Source organism: Tigriopus californicus, chromosome 11 (genome assembly GCF_007210705.1).
Source record: "Tigriopus californicus strain San Diego chromosome 11, Tcal_SD_v2.1, whole genome shotgun sequence".
Lineage (NCBI taxonomy): Eukaryota > Metazoa > Arthropoda > Copepoda > Harpacticoida > Harpacticidae > Tigriopus > Tigriopus californicus.
Window position 1 is genome coordinate 5,796,074 of NC_081450.1, and position 24,615 is coordinate 5,820,688.

At 38.4% G+C, this 24,615-nt stretch overlaps 1 protein-coding gene across 2 annotated transcripts; it reads right to left on the reverse strand.

Moving 5' to 3' along the window:
• Positions 1 to 1,982: 1,982 nt before the first annotated feature.
• LOC131890145 (calmodulin-like protein 3) lies at positions 1,983 to 22,016 on the reverse strand. 2 transcript variants are annotated; one of them, XM_059239437.1, is made up of 2 exons: positions 21,326 to 22,016; positions 1,983 to 2,572 (listed from the first exon to the last, which is right to left on the reverse strand). In XM_059239437.1, the coding sequence occupies exons 1-2, from the start codon at positions 21,484 to 21,486 to the stop codon at positions 2,245 to 2,247; spliced, it is 489 nt and encodes a 162-aa protein (XP_059095420.1). In that variant the 5' UTR covers positions 21,487 to 22,016; the 3' UTR covers positions 1,983 to 2,244. The 2 variants fall into 2 exon arrangements, with proteins under 2 accessions (XP_059095420.1, XP_059095421.1); XM_059239438.1 differs by lacking the exon at positions 21,326 to 22,016 and adding an exon at positions 2,703 to 2,812.
• Between the last annotated feature and the right edge of the window lie 2,599 nt (positions 22,017 to 24,615).

The following is a 24,615-nucleotide window of genomic DNA, read 5'->3' on the forward strand; positions in this document are numbered from 1 at the left end:
AGTGGAACAGAATGGCGAATGGCATGGAAATGGCTGGCACGGGTTAGCGTTGAATCACCCACTGTGCTCGCGGGATTGGTCACGAAAATATCTTCTTCGTTCGCGTGCTTAGTGCAAACATGACAGAAATTTGGCATTGAAGGCGCGTACGATTGAACCTTTGGTGTGCTCTGCATGACGCCTGCTTCGCTTTGACTTAATGGGTATCTCCACCTCCTCGTTATTTAGTTGATACACATGGGTCCCATTCTTCATGAGACTCCATTCCCCATGAGAAAGGTCCATTGCCAGCTAAATTCAATGAGAAACTATAAATACGTATATAGAAGGAATTTCACAACATTTTTCCAATGCTTAAAGGGCATCAGAAGTTGTGAGGGCCTAACCTGCCAGCTTTTGGGGATATTGAATGAGTTTTTGTATTAAACAATTTGTTATTTCGTTAACTACTAAGATGACTGGGGCTTTTTCATTGTCACGTTGGCCATGACTTTTTTCCTCATGGTTAAATATCCTAAAATCATTCAGGGTATCCTCCAAGCCATTGGATTAGGTTAAATTAAATGTTTGCGCACTATTTGATACTTTTTATAGCCTGGAGGGCAGGGCAATCAAGGGAATATGAACAACGAGTTTTCTCTTGATTAAAAAGTATGTAATGCTTTTTCAATCACACTTATATATGATTTTCAAATACCTTTTTTTCTTGTTATAGAACACTGGCCTCTGACTCTCACAACAGAGTGAAAAAGTGTCAACTATTTCATGATCCTTGAAATCCAATGTCAATGATCTTGAATTATAAACAATTCAAAAAGTGGAAACTGGAGCATAATGGCCGGAAATGATCAGCAGTAGCCTCTTTGAAAGGATGGAGGGTGAAAACCGATCCAAGGTCAGGCCTACATCACCGTTTTAGCCCCGTTTCTTAAAGAGATCAAAGCCTACCGAGGTATCCGACGACAATTGGAAAGACCTCCAGTTTAATTGCGACCTCCATGATTCAATGTACTTTTAAGGTATGTTGTTTACCCTTTTCATGAAGAAACTAATTGGCCGTCCATATATTGTGGGTGACATAAAAATGGGCTCACCGAAAACTGAAAGAGGCACACCAAAATTTTTGTTTAGCACATACATATATAAATATCTTGTCCATGCATAGTTAAAAACATGCAAATGCATAAGAGAGCCCACGAAAAAAAACAGATTTTGACACTCCGAACTATATTTCGGTATATCAGACAAATTTTTGATATACGAAAGGACCAAACCAGCATACAAACCGAAAGCACCTACACACTAAAAAATTGGCTTGCTGGTGATGGCAAAATAACCAAGTGCCCATATGTGGGTACAAATCATAATCAAAGCTGGATGACTGAGGTTGTAGAAAGACCACTGATTGATACTCTGGTGACATTCTAATATATTGTAAATTTTTTTTCCGAATAACTGAGAAAAGGTTGAAAAACTGTTTCGAAAGATTCTTCCCGAGATTTATTTTTCAGTGTGCCTCTTTATTTTTTGGTGTGACTTTTTGTTATTTGATGTGTCACTTTTATGTTTAGTGTGCTTTAAACCCTATTTTCGTGTGCTAGGATCGAGTGTATTACGGTTTTTTTCCTATTTGTGCGGCATTTTTTCACTTCGTGTGCACATCTTTCAATTCACTGTGCCAATTTACACTTTTGGTGTAATCCTTTTCATTTTCGGTGTGCTCGTGATTGCATTTGACAATCTCTTCTTTTGGTTTGCCGATTTCAATCTAACTTGAGTTTAAAAGATACCTATGAGTGTGTCAACATTTATTTTGTCACAAGTAATGGCATAAAAAATACCTGCTCGCCTAAGACGTAGTTTTTTGCGCAAAGGATAAGTAAAGTATAACGCAACCTCAGCTTCAAAAAATTGGTTTATTTTGAGATTGCCAAATTTTGAAGCTTTGCACCCAGGACAATCTTAAACACAAAGAATTCATGTCCAAACCATAAAGTTTATTTGTTCCATTTTCTTGCCATTACAATGTTGAGCAACGTCGGCTGGATAGCTAACATATTCCATTCACAACCCACAAATTGGTTTAGCATTTCATCGGGACCATTTGATATGCGTTTTGTTATTTTGATTGGAATCAAGAATGCATAATTTATCCTCCTAAAAATCAAAGTGTTGGATCAAAAGAACAGGAAAGTATGAGAGATGTAGAACAATGAAGGAATGGCTCTTTTGCGGAACGAAATACTATTTATGAGCCATTTCCGGGGTCGCGCTGCCATTGGGTGAAGATGAGGCGGAGTGTTTACGGGCGTTCATCATGCCACAAAACTCGAGATAGTTCAGCTTTCCATTGCCAGCCTTGTCAAATTTGGCAAAGGCTGCCTCCACTTGTTCCGTTGTGAGGTTGCGACAGATCTTCTTGAACTCAGACTTGGTTATGAATCCGTCCCCATCGCGGTCCATGGCCTTGAAAGCTTTCTCGATTTTGGTCTCTAACCCGACAAACTCCTCGAAGCTCAGGAAGCCGTCGTGATCACGATCTTTCTCCGCAAACATTATCTCCAGCTCCTCTCTGAAATATAAATGAGCTCGGATTTTAGACGTTGTTGTTCTAGCCCATATAATTTGATTGAGGAGCATCACGGAGCTTTGATCAGTGTTCAGTCTAGCAATTGTTCTCTATAATGTTAAAAGCTTAATACGCGGTCATTTTTCTGTCAAAGATCCGAAAGACAATGTCAAAGACCGAGTTAGAGAAATATTTTGCTCTTTCACTCATGAGCTTCGTTGCTCTTGAAAATGATTATTGATCTCATGACGCAAAATGCTGTTTTGAGATCACTAAACTTCGCAAAGAGTTTTGTGATACGAAAGCTAGCTCCGGTATTACGCAAATCTATCCCCCCATTCAACATTTATCTAAAAGCAGAAAATAGCATCTTGACTGGACGGGTTTCTAATCTTGGATTCTCTACTAATGGAGTTGAATGGAAGCAAATCTTTACAAAGAGAATTTCGATGCTAGACTTCCGACATTCAATACGAAAAGGGTATCAAGCACTGAAAGAGAATATTTAACTTCCTCCCCAGCAGAAACAATGGCCTATTTCCAACTTCTAAATCTAGGTTCTGTCCAAGCAGACCACGCCACAGGGTGATCAGGTTTTAGGCCGATATTACCAGCTCAAACTAGATTAGTGCCAGAAAATTGCCAATTGCAATTAAAGAATATTCGAAATTTACCACATTTACCACAATCCAAACTGGAATATTACAATGGTTCACAGTTTGAGCAAGCTAATGATTGAATTGTTCAAAATATGATATTTTCGTGTTGTTTCTGTCATTTGGTGTACTTTTTTTTTGATTCTTCGATTTTTATCAACTTGATCGACATTCAAGGCTATGATTTTTCTGTTCGATTTTTCACTCTTTTAGAAACTTCTTGAGTGTATATGGGCAAATAATCGTGGGGAGAGAGTTCTGCAATCCACTGACATTTACATATATTTAAAGCTACACGAATGTTTGAAATTAATGGCTTTGTCACAATACACTGAACAATTTCACCAACTTCTAGATTTCATACCATCAAATTTGTGAGTGGTGCAGGATTGGAAACCTAATATTGGGTTTGTGGCCCATGGTAAAGCGCTGGATTACAAAGTATCTCCACGTTCTCCTTGTCCCCTCAGTCTATTCAGCCAGTAACGGCCAATTCGATCAAATTGGCCAAGAACCCAGAAAAATAAAGAAAAGCGAGAGTTTTGAGTCATATCTTGCGCTATTGCTTCAATTTTGCACTTTTTTCATTAATTTGGGGCGAAAACTTTGGCTTGATTTCTTACCGAATAGTGCACTTTTGAACACCGCACTAACATAATACCATAATGTTTCATCTTAGGACTATTTTTGGCCACTTGTTCGAAAACGGAAGAGTAAGCTCGTGTTTTGGATCGTTACTTCAGTAATGGCAGATCAACTAAGGCGTGATTCACACCACTTTGTAATCCACCGCTTTGACATGTAGTTCACGGGCCTGGGAATCGAAATTGGCACTTTCCTCTCCCCAAAATTCATAGGAAATGTCAATATGGCTCTCATTTTTGTTCGAATGTGCTAAATTTCGTGTGGAGTTTCACTGGCTTATTTAATTATATGCTATTTTATGTAACCCCGTTCACATCAATGCCTGACGGAAGGCATGACCTAGATGTGGATTACATGCTGATCAAAAGGTCGATCCTGTGATGTATTGGACCTGTTCTCCTTGATACGTGCAATCAAGGAAGATTTTGATGAATAGCACGCTTTTGCATTTTAGAGTACATTTGAATAACCAATCAAAGTACAACTTTTTGAATCCCTTTCTAACTTAGTTCCATATTTTTACAACTTATTTCGACTAAATATTGCAACTTACTTTACGACCCTCATTAATTGCAATTTTAAACTTGGAGTCTGGCTCATTCTTAGGGTTCCACTTTTCACACAAATAAAGTGCTTTACAAGCACTTTATTTAGCAAATTGGTTGATTTGCATTATTATATTGCGAAATCCCAGAAATATCCCTGGAGCCAATTTTACAAGGCTAGATTTGATATGTTTGACATTTTTTAACATCTTCAAAACCTACAAATGGGAGCCAATCAATGCTTTTAAAATGTGGTTTTCAATCAATCTAATGTCAAGAGCGTTTATTGCAGGTGTGGTTGTTACATATTTGAGAACAAAAGATCAATTTTGACCAGCAGGTCAGCCTTTTCGTTCCGAGTTTGTAGTGGTGACCGAAGCAGTTCGGCCCACTAATAAATTTTAGAACCCTGTATTCTGTAAACCTGTATTATATATTCAAGTATATATCTGCTTGATTTATATGGGAATATTAATGGAGATCACGCGGTGCGCTCACACTGCACTTGGCACCCCTGACACACATGACTGAGCACAGCAAGGCCGCATTCTGCTTGTTGCGCCACAATATCAGGCATTCAACATAGAGGCCCCAAAAAGTGTTTCTACTTGGTGTAGAATAAAATCTCATATTGGGCTCAATGTCTTTGTTAACTTCAAAGGTCTTTGGAAAAGGTCCCCATGCTGTAATAATAATTTTTGATTCTGAATTTATGGTAAATTTAGGAGGCTGTGATGAAATAAAGTTACTAGAAGAATATATCTTTAACTTTGTTAGCTTATATTTAATAGGAAATTGATGGAAAATTTCCTTATTCATTAAAATATTTCTCTTATTTTTTTTAAACTTGTACTTTTTGACCAAATTTGTAAAACTGTTAGTTTATTATGTAAATGTCCTTCAGCATATAATTACCCTACCCATCTCATTAGATTTTGATATTGACCAAGAGTCACTTCCTTGTATTCTTGGAACTTTTTTATACTAAGATTGAGGTTCTTAATGATATTTTCATGCTCTGCAATCCCAATGTTTTCAATGCTAAAGGATATTTCAACCAAGTTTTGTTGCAAGACTTCAAAACTATTCAAATGACTTCTTCATGTGGAAGAAGTTCACTTAGTAAAATTCCCATATTGGCTTGAAATATTATATAATTTGATTGAAGAATATAATGCAGGCTATCATAGAACAATTAAACGAGCACTAGTGGAAGTTAATAAGTCAAATGAAGGTGAAATTAGAGAATTATTACAACAAAGCCCACAAAAAAGTAGAAAGCAACAAAACCACAAAAGTAACAAAATACCAAAATGGTCATATAGTAAGAATATCTAGGGCAAAAGGTATTTTTGATTAAGGTTATCAGTTTAATTGGTCGGAAGAACTTTATAAGATAATGAAAGTCCTTGAAACAACACCTGCTACATATCATTGAGGATATGTCTGGAGAAGTAGTTGAAGGTTGTTTCTATAATGAAGGTCTCCTCAAAATAAAATTACCTAATTATGCTAGAATAGAAAAGGTATTGAGGCAGAAAATTGTTGATGGTAAGGTATATTTGAGAGTGAAATGGAAAGATTATGATAATAAATTTAGTAGTTGGATTTTGCAGGATGACAGTGTAAAATTTTGGATTTTTGACTTATGAAAATTGTTCCTGGTGAAATAATTGATTACAGAATACAAAATATTACAAAAAAGTAATACATTAAGAACAAAATGCCTGGTACAATTAAAATAACTGAACCAAATGATGATTTGGAAGGACGTAAACATTATTGTAACAATGCTGCATATCATGATGCAGATTATGCTCAAATAAACCAACAAAAATATTGAGAGAAAAATCTGATCAAACAACAGTGACATGTTACTGCTGTGTACAAGAAAGAAATACTTCATGAGGCACGACCCCAGCCACTCATGCTTGCACACAACGGCCAAAGGCCAGATCAAGCAACTTGAATAATATAAGTTAAATCTGGTAATTTTAAATTTATATCCAACCAAGGATATAAATGTTTTATCCGACAGTTTCAATCAATTTATAATGTCCCAAAGCTAAAGTATTACCGATATTTTGTGATGGTCAATGACCAATCCAGACTCGTTCGTCATAGTTGTTAGATAATGTTTCTTTGTAGATAATCTTCATAATGAATATTCTTCTTTGTATTTATTCTAGTAATTCCCTTGGCCCTCTTCCTTTTCATCCAAAATTTTAAATGCATATTCTTTGCTTCTAAGACCTGTGAAGTGGGTAATGATTCTAGATGGATGCTCGTCCTTCATATAACCAGGAATTTTCTTGTTTTTTGTTGAATGCAGGAGATGATCTGTAGGGTAATTTGAGCAATCAAAATGCTTGCTCATTTTTTGCAATTCCATATCTAAATCTTCACAAAAGATTTGGAAGATAAAACTGTCAGTATTTGTCATCAATATACGAATATTAGGACATTTTACCTTCAGAACACCATACCAAAATCTGTACATGTGTAATTTAGACAGTTCTAGAATCTGAAATCCTTCATATATAGGGCGATTTAAGGTAACCTTTAGTTTTCTCTTTTCTACACCTGAAAAGCAATTTTCGTTATTGTCACATTCAATGCATGACTCATCTAGTTCTTGGCGTTTCTTACATTGAGAATATAAAATTACATTCTTGATCCAAAACTATTTTCTCTGAAGCCAGTAGTTGAATGCCTTCCCTTGCGTGGTCGCCTTGGGAGGCTCTATCCATTTGAAGTCTCCAATACGTAGAGCTTCCATCATTGCACAACCATACAAATTATTCATATCAATGTAAGAAATATAACTTGAATGTTTATCTTTATAATATAAATCACCCATGTCTTTGTTGTTTGCTTTTGCATGTTTTGTTGCAATGTATGAAACATCACCACGAATACCTCATCTTACAAAATTATACATATCAATATCAGTAAGTAATTCCAATGTCACTCTATCTAGTCTTTTTCAAAGCAGCTCGCCAAGTCATTGATGCTGCAGAAACGTAATAAAAAGGATCTAAACCATAATGTTTCAAGCCCAACTGTCTGTATGAGTTACATACATCAGCGAGCTGAGGAACATCCGTTTTGAGATAGAGTTCCAGATACTCTTGAAAATCATTCAAACGCAGTGTTTTCATGACATAAAGGTAGTGCTGGTATTCATCTTCAGATATATGTTCTTTAGTCAAATTATGAAAGAAATATTCTTTTAAAAAATAGTTTGTTCTTTCTATCGTTTCCACATTTAAGGATCCATGGCAGCCGAGTGGTCTAACTTCCCCGATGGGGGCACGACATGTGTCCCCTAAGGGCTTGGGTTCGAATCCCGCTATCGGAGAAAACCTTTTTGCGTGACATCTCAGTTTCTGATGAGATGCTCACTGGTTCTCGCTCCTGTTTTCTCGTACTTGATGCGTTGCATCTTGGATCAGGGCAAGTTTCCATCTTCACTAAAGTTAGCTCATGTTGTTCCAATTTTTAAAGGGGGCGATAAGTCGCTCCCCAGTAATTACAGGCCGATTTCTCTCACTTCGAATATTGCGAAGGTGTTTGAGAAGATCATGAAGTTCAAACTTGTTGAATTTCTTGATATTCGTGAAGTCCTTCCTCCTAGCCAGCATGGGTTCCGAGCACATTTTAGCACGGTTACCCAACTGATTGAACATATTGAGCGGGTTATTGAGGGACTAGAGAGTCATGAATCAGTTGATGTAGTTTATCTCGACTTTGCCAAGGCCTTTGACAAGGTAGATCATGGGCTTTTAGTTAACAGGCTCCATGAAATTGGGATCCAAGGCAGGGTTCTCAATTGGTTAAAAAGTTTCATTTCTGGTAGGAAGCAATTGGTTAAGGTTGAGGGATCCCTTCGTGACATACATGATGTCAAGTCAGGTGTTCCCCAGGGTTCGATCTTAGGGCCCCTCTTGTTTATAATATTCGTTGCCCCGCTTCAAAAGCTTAGTATCACTGCCAGTCTCTCTTCTTATGCTGACGATACAAAGTTAGTTTCTGGTAGGAATGGCCAAGATTCCAGTAGCCTTGCAAAGGACTTAAATCGAATCTACTCTTGGGTAACTGAGAGTAATATGGCCCTGAACGGAATGAAATTCCGCTCAATGACATTTGGGTCAACTCCTTTAAATACTCCACTCGTAGATAATGGAGGTAAAGATATTGAGCAGGTCTCATCTATGAAAGATCTAGGTGTAGTCCTCCAAAATAATGGAAAGTTCGATGAGCATATCCAGCTGAAGGTGGGTAAGGCTTTTCAAATGTGTGGTTGGATATATCGCACGTTTAAGTCCAGAGATAGCATCACGATGCTAACTCTGTACAAGTCGATTGTCCAGCCACATCTTGAATACGCCTCACCCATTTGGGCTCCAATGAGTTCAGCAGGTTTGCAAAAGGTCGAGCAAGTCCAAAGATGTTTCACTAGGAACATCACAGGATTGAGAGAGCTCTCATATTGGGAGAGGCTAAAAAAGTTGGGACTGTACAGTGTTCAGAGAAGGTACGAAAGGTATCTGATACTGTATGTTTTCAAAAGCATCCACGAGCTTTGTCCCAGCCCAGGATTTAGGGTCAATGCTAGTGACCGTAGAGGCCTAACGTGCGTTTTGAGAGCACCTTTAAGCCCTCGAGAATCCAGGCTACTTAAACCAATGAAGTCCACATCTCTTCTTTCTCGGGCTCCTTCATTGTTTAATTTGCTTCCCTCTAATATTCGTAGGGAATACGTAGGCCTTGTTGATCCGGTAGCATCTTTCAAGTCAGACTTGGACAATTTTTTCGATAGCAATCCAGATCAACCCTTCATTCAAGGACTAGCTCGGTCTGCCAACTCAAATTCGTTGGTGAAACAAATATAAAGATTGAAAGGTAATAAATAGACAAATTATAACCTTTCATTTTAATAGTACTGGGGATTACATTCCCTGTAGCGGCTAGAAAAGCGCGTGAAAAACCAAACCAAAAAAAAAATTGTCAAACCAAGCATAAGGGAATACTTCTTTCTTGAGAAGTATCTTGAATATATCATCATTTTCATATTTCACTGACATAGTTGGAAATAATTTCCTGAGAATTTGAATGTTTGTCATTTCTATATGTTTAGCAAAGCCAGCAAAGACTTCCCCACGAGAATGAAATTTTCGTGATGGTTGATAGTTTGCTTGATTTTGAATCAAGACTTCTAACGGTTGAGAATGATGCATAAATGAACTTATGAATTGGAATTTAACATGATCACCATCAATAGTGGTATTCCAAGACATTGTTACACATTTAGGTTTTTCACCGTTTTCCATCAGTGGAATACATTCAATTACTGCAAAATATTTCATTTGCAGTAAAATAGATTTATCATAACCCTGAAATTATGTGACACTGCTTTGATAGAAAATTATTTCAAACAGTATTTGAGATTACATTCATTGTGAGCATAACCTCTCAATTTGCCAGAAAAATTACAATGATCTTTAACTGCTTTGTCACCAGTCTGTATGATTAATTTACAAATATGACATTTCATACTGTACCTTCCTTATGGGCTATTGATTCCATTTTCTCCATTGGTTCATTATAGCTCATAAGCTCATTGCCGACAAACATCCTCAATGTACCCCTGGCCACCTTGAAAAACGCCAAAATGCCCATCAAGGACTCGGATGGGACCTCCAGAAGGCCTGGCAGTAGCAGCCACAATAAGAAGAGGATTGTGACCTTGTTGGACAGAGTCAAGGGCAAGATAACCGTAAATCTGACAAAGTTCATGGATGCACAGCATGGCTGCCCCCAAGATTAACGCGGACTTGAAGACCATAAGGAGCACCATTCAGGACGATTTAGGCTTCAAGAAGTATGTCAACACCCCAAGCACCGTCTCATTGAAGCCATGAATGCCACGAGGCTCAAGACGTGCAAGAAGGTTGTCAGCTTCTACAAGCACAATTGTAGCACGGTGGATATCTTCTTAGACAAGAAGATCTTCACAAGATGCAGGTTTGAACCACCGAAATGACAGATTCCTGGTGAAGTCACTAATATATAGAGGACGTTGAAGGCATCTATATGGCAAACCATTAGGCCCAGATCATGGTCTATAGCGTCGTAAGCTCCGACGGCAAGAATATGACACCATAATTCTTCAAGCCCAAAGAAAAAATCGGGGCAGATGTCTTTTATAAGATCCTGAGGTATACCATTTGGCCTTGGCTCAAGCATTAGTTTCCCTTAACCAACCACGTGTATGTTGGCCAAAGATGGTGCCCCGGCCCACACGTCCAAGTCAAGAACTTCGCGGCCCTCTGGCCTTATGATTTCTGGCTGTCCTCAAGTCCCAATGCGAGCCGACTCGATTTTTAAATCTGGGGTGTCTTGGAGCATGAGCCAAACAGAACTTCCCATCGAAACGTGGACTCCCTAAAGGTCAGCACTACCAAGGAGCGGGACAAAATGTCCTCAGCCTTCACCAAGAAGAGTTACGCTTTTGTTCGGCCTCGAATTGAGGCCTTGATTGAGAATACTTGAGACCACATTTAATGAAAAAGTTAGATCTCAATATGCCAGACTAGCCTTGTTTAGAACATATTTTCCGAAGTTGCTTTATGCATGGAAATGTGATTTTAGTTCCCTTCATGTAAGGGATATATGATCCTTCGCTTTTCTGTCACTAATTTTTTATTCGTAAAACAATGGAAACATCATAACACAACTATTTTCTGCTTCAATAACAAGAGTTGGCTTTGAATGGCACCAAACACTCTTTACTCAATATAGAAAGTGAATTCTTTAATTGTTGCATATGTTTAACAGATAGCACGTCCTTCAGCATGCCTTAAATTAGATGTAGCTAATATCTTTAGCCGCTTTCGAGAAGGTACCTAAAGCAAATTGAATCTTAACAAGGAGTCTTAGATATTGTTTTTTCATTATTTGTTACCTGAAAGTATTTTGCATCTGTAAACCACCAAACAAGAGAGAAAGGTCGGTACACTTCTTTCATGTTTTTTATTCGTCTCTGTTGTATTGATTTGGGATCTATGGCAGGAATATGAAGTATAACTACGTTACAAATTGAGGCAATGCAAAATGTTTCTCATTAAGCTTTGAGTAACGAGTTATCCAATTGTTGTTAAAAAAATGCAATATCTCAGTTGTAGACAGGCTTCCGGACTATTCAAAAAGATCATGTGGAGGTATTCATGTGTTATAATAATTAGTAGTTCTTATACTCTATTAAAAATCATTTCTAGCCAATGAAAAACCTTGAAATATATTGTTTGAAACGTCTTAAAAAAAGCGAACGAGAAAGTGGCGTAATTTAGAGCAGAGGGTCCTTATGATAAAATGGCTTGAATTTGATTATTTGAAACCCTAAGAATAACTTCATTTTATTACTAAAGTATTCTGCTTTTATTTGCCTCGTTGCATTCAATACTAGACAATAAGCTCCAGGAATATTGTGGAGATGGTATCATGCCATTCGTGCTTTAATTACAAATTTAACAAACCACGAGTGTGTCTTGTGACTTCGACCAGTTTTTATAACGCATGGTTAACAAATAGCTGAAAGACTACTTGGGTGTAATTTCTGGCAATATCCATTTATAGTAGCCCACTGTATTCAATTTACAGCTCTGCCCATTCATACATGCATTATACAAGTTTCCTCTTAATTATGCCATCAAAATGTACAAAAGCAGAATTTGAAATTATTGCAGTGTTAAGTTTGATTTTATTTAACTTTTTAAGGCTAAAAACTCACCGAGGATAAGTTTAATGTAAGGGCACGTACTCATGCCCATCAAAACGAAGTAAGGGTATGTGACTCGATTGATTTCAATGTTTCTGGAAACGCCTAGTTAATGTCTAGGAACCATCCAGATTTGCCCTCAAAGATTACAATTTCATTTACTAGTGAGTTATCGTAAAACAGTTTTTTGCTTCATGCTTCTCATTACTTAGCCCAACCAAAACTTTCAGACAAAGAAGGTCTTTATTGACAGAAAATTGGCATAATAAATCCCTGAATTTGTACAAAACCTTGCAAATAAACTTGCCAAAACATAGGCACCAAAAAGTTCTGTAAGAGCTATTTTTACCTATCATATCAAGCAATTTTTAGATGAAAAGGACTGTTCTGTCATAATAACTTCCCGCACTAGAATTTGAACCCACTTATCTGGAGAGAAGATTCTTGCCTTGTTCACCCTGCCTCTTAGACTGATTGGCTACACCAGCATCTTGTACATCCTCAATATTGCATGATAAATAGAAATCTGAGTTCAGCGACAGCATATTAGTAATGTCAGAGTGAAACTACTACAGAACAATTTTGTTTGTGTTTGAAACTACATTTCATGGCATGGCAGATATCAGATTGCTTGGGGTTTCACGTTTCTTAACTAATTAATTGACTACTTGAAAATATTTTGATGAAAAATTCTAAAATATAGCCGCGAAGCAATGGGAGATTATTTCCGCTCAAAAGGCAGCGACTTTAGAAATGAATAAACAATTACTATTAATGCTTGTTTTAAAATTAGGAGATCCTTAGTATGATTTTCGGCACCTTTTAGCAATTTACTCACTTCCGGAGCAAGATGCTAGTCAAAAGGCTAGTGATATTTGTCATGACATTAACAAGTGCAGTTTCGGTGTAAGAAATAATTTGGTAAACTAATGCTAGGACTTCGACACAAAAGAACTGTGATTCATAATATTCAAAATCTAGTCATAAAATCAGAAATTCAGGTCTATACATCTAAGGGCAAGTCATTTAGTTAACATTTTATTGTAATATGGTTCGTTCGAAAATTAAATCGTTAAGAGCTTATGTACCATATTTACATGAATATATATATATATGAAACCATATTTTGCTAGATGCAAAAGTTTTTGAATAAAAAAAAGCCACAAAAACGTTGTAAAGTAGAAAAGACTGTATACTCGTTATTGAAGAAGTTGTATCAATATTTTTGTAAATTTTTTGTTCGATTTGTTTCTTTGAAATAATCAAGAACATATGATTTAGGAGTAAATTTAAGGAATGCAGAAAATATTGTGAACATTTCCTAAAAACTACACGTGAATATGAATATCACACATTTTCCTGCCTGGAAAATATAAAAAAGAGCAAAAATGTGTACTTTCGGGCATATTTTTTTTACTTCTTGCAAGATCTTTATTTACTTTTATCATGTCCTCCAAGGACGTCATGTTTGAGTTGGTACTAAATTCTTACCTTCTTTCACATTTACTGATACTGACCCAACAACATATTACCTTAATTAGTCCTGGATTACAATTTCATTAAACTTGAAAAAATAAATCTAAACTTGGGAGTTTTGTGTAAGAGTCTGGATTAAGATGTCTTTTCTCTTTAATCTAAAGGCAAGATGAAAACATGTTTTGCTCACCCTAATGCTTCAGCAGAAATAGCCTTGTTGAATTACCAATCAAATTTTCAACTTAAAAAAAAATTGTGACATAGTTCCGCAATTTCACAACTTATTTTGGTTAAATATTGCAACCTAAAAAAAGTACCATGACATGAATAGCAACTTATTTTTCCGACCCTCATTAATCACAAGTTTTACTTGGAGGCTAGCTCATTCTTTGGGTTCCACTTTTCACACAAATAAAGTGCTTTGTCAGGTTTCTTCGTTGATTTGCATTATTTTCTTGCGAAATCCCAGAAATATTACTAGAGCCAATTTTACAAGGCTAGATTTGATTTGTTTGACATTTTTTAACTTCTTCATAACCTCCAAATGGGAGCCAACCAATGCTTATAAAATGAGGTTTTCAATCAATCGAATGTCAAGTTCGTCACAGGGGGAGGTGTGGTTGGTACTTATTTCAGAACAAAAGATCAATCTTGACGAGCATTTTTTGACAAATCTCACAGACACTTGGTCAGCTGTTTAGTTCGGAGTTTGTCGCGGCGACCGAAGCAGTTCTGCCCAATAATAAATGTTAGTGAAAATGACACAGAAAATAATTCTCATAAAAATGTTATAAAGTGGACCAAAAAAACATTAGATGACAAAGATATGTTCAATTCCAACGACGACATTGATTTTGCATGGATAGTCCGTTTGGATCGAATATTTAAAAGAATCTTCCCCACACTAAGTAATGGGTCTGCGCCTAAAACAGTGTAATAATAAGACATAATCAAACCTTTGGTCCGGGGGGCATTAATTATTCACGACTTGATCAAGATTTGTCCCCTACAGGCTCTCTCTTGGCATTGTGGCAACTCCTGGTTCTGCAACCCTGGATTGGGTGGTCCAAGGTTAGTCCCAAGCGCCAGCACCAAGACAACAAAGCAAATACAACAACTCCAACTGATTTCGAGAGCCCGGGAAGTTTGAGTGGAGACCTGGAGCGCTTGAACAGCCTTGCACTATGATGAATACTTTACACATACACAGACGAGAAATGTCCGCGTTTCTTGAATGGTTTTAGTATAATTACGAGGACTGGCTTCGCGCTTGCTTCGGGTGCATGAATCAAGGCATTTCCTCACGTTTTAAGGCTGTTGGATGATTGGAGTTTTCGAACAAGCGAAGTCCTCACAATTATGTATGCCAAAGAAAAGTGCATTTGAGATTGATCGGTCACTGTTTGGTGCAAAATGGGCTGATCACCACCAACCGCAAAAGGACATTTAGCGTTGGACTAAAGCATTGTAGGGAAACAAATCAACTTGGAAGAGTTGCATGCTTTATGACAAACTAATGCATTTGATGGACTTTGAAAGGCATTTCAACGGGTAAAAGAAATTCGATGAGTCTGACAAAGACTCAGTTTGATTTTCCCTTTAGTTACCGAGATTTATTTTTACCAAGCTAGAGGGCAGGGCTTCCTTCAGTTCATGAAATTAAGGTTTTGTCGTTTCTTGTCTCCCGTTGAATTGTTGTGTGAAGTCAATTTCCTGAGAATGTCAATGCTAATTGTGTGTTTATTCTCCCCTAGAAAATCAATTTCCAAAAGAATACGCCAGCTTCAAATCACAGGGAAATTAGTAGAACGTTGAAATGTGTCATAGACACGTGAGTTAAGTAAGTGCCAAGACAGTATGCGTGCATTTTTACTCCAAACTATGCTTTCTGGATAATCGTTTATATACTTGAAGTGTGAGCATATTGCCAGTGCTTCCAGATTAGTTGAGTGGAACGCTAATATCTCAAGTTCGCTATCCAGTGAAGGAAATGGTTTTTTTGTTGTCGGGCACGCCCCTGTCATTGAGGGAAAAATAGTCATGACGTAACACTTTTATGACGTCATGGTGAAAAAAATGGGAAAACATTTCAATTTACAAAAATTGTATCATAGAGCTATGTAGGTGGGTGTTGCTTATTGGTAGCAATATTTTTGATTCAAATCTAGTTGCTTGCTTGTCCTGTTTATATGACCTTGATCTTTGTTTACAAAAGCTTCTCATTGGCGCACGTTTACGTTTGCTAATGATTTTTTGGTGAAGTTTTAACATTGACGTTAACTTGCATTTGAAAGACCTGGTGTGTTAAAAGTTTGATCAATTTTCTAAGAGTTCCTTCCTACTGGTTTAAAGTGACCTCAAGCATCAATAAGAGCATTTCGAAGATATTTTTCCTAAAAATGACCCCTATCGATTAGCTGGCTAGTCATTGCTTTGCAGAAGTCCTTGACAGAGATTGATTAACTTGTTGAACTTTCACTTGAGCAAAGAAGGAATAGAAGTTTCCACTCCCTACCATTGGTAACATCCTTTTCTAAGACCAAAATCAATCGAAGCTGGACCAGATGACTTTTTCGCATGTTGATCCACGTTTCCATGTTGATTAATACACTCTACTCTACGCCAACGGGAAAAGGAAACCTGGACGTGGAACTTTACCAACCACTAAACCAATTCACGAATGCCTTGCGTGTTCTTGGAGGAGACACTCCTTTGTTGGACCAGTTTGGAAGGTACAACTTATTAAGATATTACTTTGTCTTTAGTTACTAATTTGACTTTGGCTGAGTCAATTGAGGGCGATGGAAACCAGACCTGCCTTATTCAAAGAAGCTAGGCTTGTTTCGATCCCAGTTTTGGACAGAAATGCGGAATCAAATCTAGTGGATGGGCTTCACGTAAAATGGATAGTAGGTTTTACAATGCTGTCGAATCATGATTCAAGTTTGCTCTAATCAAGGGACAGGAAAATGTGTGTGTTTACGGGTGCTTTTTCAAAAAATATATATTTTTTAGATACAAATGCTCATACTAAGATATTTTTTTATGACCTCAATACGCATTTGGGGTTGTAATGTTTGTGACATGATTCATTGTAACAAATAAACAAAGCCCTTTGTGCAGGGACGGGCGCAGTCAAAGCACTAAAATCAAAGTTTTCTCACATACCTAATGATTGCTAATTTTGTGAGTGCAACATTTGTCTTCAGCGCTAAATTTGAGATTTGTGTTCAATACCTCATTTTCCAAAACTTGCATTGTATTCTTTTGATTTAGTCGTTAAGCCAGACAATTTCTCAAAACCATAATACCAATTCAAACTTGAAAAATTATATTCAAAAGTGGAAAGGTATGATATTTTTTCGTGAAAATGCGTAGATATTTTTCCGAAAATGTGCTCTTTGTGTGCAGCATTATTTCGCTTCCAATGTAATACAATCTTAGGTGGCAATGAACATAACAATTGATCCAATCTTTACATTGCATCGATAATCTTCATTGTTTGTTACATCGTTGTACAATTCAAGATCAATGCTGGCCTCACTTTCACACGTAAAATATCGTAAACATCCTAAATTGTTTGGTCTGCAAATTGTAGCCTTTTGCTCAATCGTACATAAAGGGTCTAAGAAATAGCCATTCATTTGCAAACTCCTATACGTTAATCCAGTCATACATTTACTTTATCGTCAACAAAATCAATCATTTTTGATTGTTCTACCATGAACTACCCTATAACTTATATAGCAGTTCATGGTTCTACCGATAAAACTCAATATCTGGCAATGGCTCAGTTGCTAATGTCGATAGGAAAATCAAGTTGAGTACAATGACATAAGTCAGAGATTAATTGACCATCAGAGGTCGCATGGGGGAGAGTACCTATGAAGCCAGGATGACCCAATGATCAGCTCGTGAAAACCCCAGACTCGGGTAGTGTGTGAACATCAGTTTTTTTAATCACAAGAAGCTAGACTGCCAATCAAAAACACCTGGGCATTAAACAGGCTACAACAGGCGCAAAAAGGTAACTAATTTGGAAGTTGTGTTCCTAGAACTTCCCAAAACTAAGGGTTTCCCCCCTCCTGAATCTGAAGAAACCGTTGACAAATTAGTTGAAGTTATTAATACCTATCTGAAGCTTTCTAGCAATGTCAGGTTCAAGTGGTCTTGGAGAGTAGGCTTCATTAAATGAGGATAGGTGAGCAAGCTTGGTGTTTGTACAAGGCGTTTTGCTTTACCTGTAGCTGCAGTTCTGCGCTGTGCAGCTTTCAGCTTTGTTGGGATATCCCCTCCCTAACTCACCCTGGTGTCAAACCGCAGAACGTGATCTCGACGTCTGTCATTGAAAAATATGGAACTTGTTACCTGCCACATCAAAATCAATCTGATCACTGTTGAAATATACTCTCATGGCTTACCAAACTCAGTTTTCAACTCACATAATCCCTTAATTTGGGTTTAAGGGACCTTGGAAGGACCTCAAAATGTATGTACTGGGATCATGCCCAACAAAATTAGAGATTGTCTTTAAAACCAAATCTTGTTCGCAGGTTACCTCATCAGTTCGGCATGTTTGGAGGTTTTCCATTGATAAATGGTCACACTTAATCCAAATAGTAAGTATGCAGAGGAGTCTCGGAAAAAAGATTCTTTCTAATCAATCATCCCATTCTGTATTCCAGACTTAAGCCACTGACAAGTCCGGGTATAAAATCAACTAATCTACAAACAGTAAATGCTAAGATCAAAGCACATGTGGCAACACATTCAATTTTGGCGGAAAGTTTGGAAACATTTTCATTGGAGCAAAATACTCACTCCCCAAGGAACAAGCTAACATTTACTTTTCTCACCCATGTTGTTTGCTCCAGCAATCAACTTGGACCTTCTTCAATCCAAACTTGACGCGGTTCGTGTTCGGCTGTCGTTATTGCTCATATCTGCGGCCCTTTTCGAATCCTGGGATGAGAATATTACTTTTTTCTTGCTTCCTGCCTTCAAGGTTTGATTGCTCTCTATTGGACACGCAAACTTGGTCTTCATCTCAATCTCGTTCCACAATCGGGCAAATCCCCAAGTTCAAAGTCTAAAGGGGGCCTTCTTCTCTTGCTTGGCCAAGAAAGAGACTCAAGAGCCCGAAACCAATAATCAATGAAGGCTGTTCTTACTTACTCCGGGGCTTTTTCTATTGCTCAATTTGGGTGTTTGGGCGTGAAGTTTTTTTCACTTACAATTACCTCAAGCGTGTTTGGAGGCCTACTTTCATATACGACCAATGGATTTGACAATGGTTTTGTTGTGCTTTGTGCAATCATTTTTGATGATGATGATGAAGAGGCCTGCACGTCTGAAATGACTTTTTAAAGGGAATGCACGATGTTGTCAATAACATGCCGTATCACGAGTGACAAAAGAAGCAAGGTTCCTTATATTTTCTTAAAACACTGCTTTTTGGTCACTGCCAAACCAAAAAAATTACCCAAAATCCTTGATTTAGCAGCTGCCAAGGAATTTAGTATGAAACAAGTAAAATTCCTCTTCTATATTTAAGTCGAAATTTGTTGATGATCAATTTCACAATGAACTGAGTAAGCCCAAACAAGTATCAATTGTTTGTTTTTAGAGATTATTCGAGATTTTCCAATTTTCGATCCTTTGTTTCGGTTTTTAGTTTGAAGTTAATGGGCGTTCCATAATTGCGGTTACTCAAGAGCATGCATCTTTGTCATTATCGACTTCAACGAGAACAATAACATTTAACACCCTAATGGGTACATTCATTTTGAATATTTGTATCCAATTTCATTTAACATTGATAAGTAATTTTGAAAAGATCACTAAAACTATTGCTTCATCCTAAGGCCTTTTTGTAACCAGTTCTTGGCAGGCACCGGGTGTTCCTTCAATCACTGTACATAGGGTCCCCATAGGTAAGCTTAGGAAGTTCCTGCTGCAAAACCCTTACACCTGTAGAATAACAAACTTCTCAGCAAATTGACTATAGCCTTAACAACGACTGTAACAATTTTTGGGATCCTAACTCCCTGTATAGCAAGTCCGCGTGCTGGAGGAGGGAAAACTTCAACAAGATCCAAGTGATGAAGAGGATGATGTTGTCCATGTCAAGTAAAGCGTTCTACAACTTTTTTTTATCATGTATGCAGAGCCTGTGTTTTTGCAGGATATACACCATTTCTTATTTATACGAAATAAAAAGACTTGATGAATTTGTAATTGCATTCAATGGTACATAAAAAACACCGGCCCATTGTCAGCCTGGCCTCCCGGGGTGTGGGGCCTTGTCGTTGGTCCCGGGCCTCAAACTACTTTCAAACCTTGGACTCACCCGCCTGGATGAGGACAAGTGCTCAAGGCCATCATTAACCATAAATCTTGCCCCCTTAGAAGAGGTGACTAATACCAGAGTTCAGACCAACTTGGAGGCCTCCAAAAAACAAAAGGCCTTGAAATGATGCGATAATTTCAGTGACAATTTCAAAACCACCCTTCAAAATTGGACGCTTTTTGATATACGGCATATTCACCAAAGATGTGGCTACCAACGTGCCAAGGCTTCCTGTTCTAGTTGAATTGGTTAATGAGTTAGATAAATGTTTTCGAGTAGTACGTGTGGTACGTGTTGCTCATGTTTCAAATGGCCCCCGCCCTCCCCTCACCCCATTTCGAGGACTGCATTCATGAAATGAGGAATGGAATGGGACTTTGTATATCAGTGGTAAAGTGCTTCAGGATATTGATATTCGGTGTTGCTTTGAGATCGTAAACAATCGATCACTAGGTATCTTATAGGTATCAGTATACAATAACAGCCATGTAACAAGTGTTTCTATGCTCCGGCCAAAAGAAATTTTGATAACTGCTCCTCATTCAATTGAAACACATATCCTCTTCGGTCCATATTGGACGTCTTTTTTTCATTGATAACACGGACTTGACACATTATCTACATTTCACCCGAACAATTGTAGGCTGGGAGGAAAAAGTCTTTTCTATTGCGTCACTCTTTGACGTGTGTAGTGAGTCATTTTTTGAAACTGAGTACATTTGTTTGGTAGCAAATTCACCTGAAAAACACAAAAGCGGTTAAAGCTCATATTGAGCCAGTTGTTTTCAGGCAGTAGCTAGATCTCTTGGGAGCCCCTACGCGTTTTGGTCTCTATTTTAGCCACCGTGAACCGATCTCCGTTTCAAAAAAGAATAAAAGGTCTAGGAAAGAAAATTAGAGATAAGCCGAAAGCTTGTTTTGCTCTTTCCAATAGAAAGCCACCCAGTCCTATAAATGACTGCGGCTTGAAACGTCTCCTTGTATTAGATGTTTTAGCAGTTTTATAAATGCTTAAAACCTTAAGTTGTCTTTTTGTTTATTACAAAAACATTTAGCATTCAATATGATGTTGGTTACATTGTACATGGTTTCGGTCTAAAGCGTATCTGGTATATCACTACAACAAACCCAACAAGCCTATGTTTGCTTTTCGAAGATATGAGGTCAAAGCCGTATTTACCCTTGTGCATCAAAGGCACCAAAGGATGTGACCAAATGGTTTCGGTTTAAACCCACACCAGAGGTACACAAACCTTTCCCAAGTTTCTTTTGGCGGTGTAAGCTCTGAAATTTTCCGGTCCTTACCTGCTCATTTCATGGCCAGAGTCCTTCATTATTGACTTGAAATCATCCGGGGTGAGCTGGCCATCGCCATCGGCATCGTATTTGTGGAACGTGTCTTTTAGGTCTTTGAGTCGACCTTCCCTCTCCTTGTGCTTGGCCTTCAATGCGAACATGCCACTCATCTTGACTTTTGGTTGAGTTTTGACTTGGATCAATGAAGTTCTTGATTTGAATATAGTTGATCGAACCCCAATCAATGTCTTCTCAATCCACTCAGATCAACTTTACAAGCACCAACCAACAGGCACCTCCAAGCAACAAGAGAACTCTTTGCAGTAATCGAAGGGATTCCTCAATTGTGATTCAAGTTAAAGGTGGGCACGAGGGATTCAAAACAGAAAAGCCCCCTGCCTGTGTTATCGGTGTTTCGTCGCTGTGTATTTCCTTTACACTGGTTTCCCTTGAGTTTGTCCCTCCGACCTAACAAGAAGTAACCAAGACGAGTGCAACCAGTTTGGGCCGGTAAACCCACTGGCGTTCATTGCTTAAAGAGTGCGGGTGGATGGATGGATGGCGTAGCTCCTCATGGACAGGAAGTGGGATTGAGGTGGTCTTGGCTCTTCGACTTGAGTGGCCTTCATCCGTGGAACACGAGGGAACTCACGACCAAAAACACTAGCCAGAAAACAGGCGCTCGCCGAAACCTCGCACACAAAGGTAATTCTAGTGATAGACTGACTTGGCCACTAAGTAGTGATTCGAATCAAACTCGATCTTTTTGCGGACTTCCTTGACGCTACTGAGAATGGGATCCCCAATAGTTCTAGATGAAAGAGTTGTATATCTTATTTAGCTCTCAATTCATATAATATCTGATTTACAGAGATCTGATATTCTGCACAATTTGCTGGACAAAACGTATAGCTGATGGGAGCAAAACGGTTGTTCCTAAACAATAGTTGAAGCACCTCTCAACAGAGTTCATAAATATTCTTGATTCACATCCAAGAATGTTTAGATTACAGTTACCACTTTTCTGGTGCAAAGTGGCCATCATTTTGGGAGAAAATGGCAATAATTTTTATGGCAGAGGCGTTTTTCGTGCCAAAGTTTCCTTCATGTTTTTACTCAGGCTTGCAGAAGTGACACAAAGTGGCTTCTTTTAATTTTCTTGAAAGTTGTGACAGTAGTGAAAAACGGACTGAAATTTCATCAACAGATAGCGCCGTAGCAGGAGCAAGCAGAACGAAAATTGAGCAGAAGTAAATTTGAATCTGCTTTCAGATCGAAATTTAGAGGATGATGTCAGTTATACTGCCAGAGACAAATCCTATTGAATTGATCCATCTCTAGTGCCTGAAGGCAAAAGAAAGGTAAATCAAGGCTTGAGGTCCTTATGACAAGGCGACAAGGGGCAAAAACTAGAGCCTCTTTTGATCCACGTCTTGTAGGAGAATGCTAGCTAAAACGCGCAATCCCTTGACAATAGCTGAAGCACACACACACACGGTCACAAACGCACGTTGGTGAGGTCTGGAAGCATTATCAACTATGCACCTTATCAAGAGAAAAGGATTATGTTTATGTTTTGACTTTGAACCGCCGGATACCGCTCCATTTCCCGTTGGCTCGCTTCCTTTGATTTGACAGCCAGATCCGAAAGTGGTCGCAATTTGAACTTGAGGCTATCATGAACCAAAAGGGGCCTACAACAAAGATTTTGAAGAGCCTGACAAACGCATAAAGGGGCATGAGTAATGCAATTCACACTAATGGCTTGACCAATTGAGCATGCATCAGGTGAGGTTGAGGAATGAGGCTTTGGCTTCTATCGTCACTTGGAATGCTTAAAAAATGCTTGCTGGTGGCAAGAACACGTGTCACTTGAAGTACATACAACTTACAAAACAACTATAATAAAAGTGACGCTCAACCTGTCAAAAACCCGTTTCAACCTCTCAGAGCTATTAGGTAGATAGAAAGAAGAACCGGAACCGGAAAGTGTCAAATGACATACTAAATGAAGGCTCTCTCCCAATGTTATGGCTACAAGGTCACACTTACATTGGAACACTCTAGCTTCTCGAGAGGTTCGAGCTCACAGTTGGATAATTCTTTTAATGACTCCGAAAAGGCCTGGCTTGGGCCTAGCTTGGGCCTGGCTCCGAGTGGGAAGTAATCACGACGACCAATCAACAATCTGAAAGTAAGCAAGCTTCGTACAGACCCTCGATGGCATGGACTCGGGCCTCGCAATAAAAACGGAAAACGACGACCGCTTTTGTATCCTGGATTAGGAATTAGAGCGACGGGCTTCAATTGCGACCAAAAGTGAGCGTTCCAACGACAGGGAAGACAAGTTGCAAAACTTTGAACTCAGCCTTTAGTGCTAGTACGAGTACGACCTGGATGGTCAGGTGTCACGGCAAACTGTTCGAAAGCCATAATGTACGTAGATGGAAAAATAATTTGGTTCTTAAATTAGATTAAAGGTAATGCCACAGGGTCAACCGATTGGGCTTTCACCAACCACTTGAACTTGCAATAAAAAATAAATTGACCTCATTGCTTTGCTACAAAGATATCTCGAGTTGAAGTAGGATCCGTTCATAAAGAAAAGAAACATTATTTTGATGCTGATGCTTCTTTCTCACATTTCAATTTCAAAAAAAAAAAATAGTAAGGGCAAATATCACTGTTTTTCTGCTTTTTACCTGAGATGTAAAAGGTGCGTCGGGATGATTGCAACAATCTTTTGGGCCTATTCGGGTTTAAAGTGTCGTGTTATCCTTGAAAGAAAAAGTAGCCAGGCTACCGTTGGGACCAACGAGCAACGAAAACCTTCCTTTTTCAAGTACAAATTGTAGAACTCGAACGCCTTGATAAAGCTTCCAGCAATATCCTTTCAACTTAGCGTTAGGACTATAAATCATCAATTTGAAAAAAGCCAATGAAGTAAAATCAAAAAGCCTAACCATATCTGCAAAATGAACAATCTTCCTACGATCCATGTTTCTACGACATCACACTGGTGATGATTGCCACACCGAATGATTACCAAGAAAAGCTATTGTCCCAAGTCTAACCTCGACTTCTCTTCCCTTCTTGGAGCCTTCACGGGGGGCCTGAACAACTGTCCGCTTCAGTACGATGATGCAGACAAAGACGGCGAAAGGTTCTTGTTGTCTTCTAAGGGATTCCATGGAGAGCGACACGAATGGTACCCACTGTACTTAAGAGGAGCCTCTCATCAGATCGACGCTTCAATCGAGGAAAGGTCTTTGCGTGAGTTTGGAATTACCCGGATCGCA

Excerpts from the sequence above, each read along its gene's own strand:
- LOC131890145 (XM_059239437.1), bottom strand. The coding sequence starts at position 21,486 with ATGAGTGGCATGTTCGCATTGAAGGCCAAGCACAAGGAGAGGGAAGGT. Across the intron at positions 2,573-21,325 it reads TCTGGCCATGAAATGAGCAG|AGAGGAGCTGGAGATAATGT; the intron begins GTAAGGACCGGA and ends TTTATATTTCAG.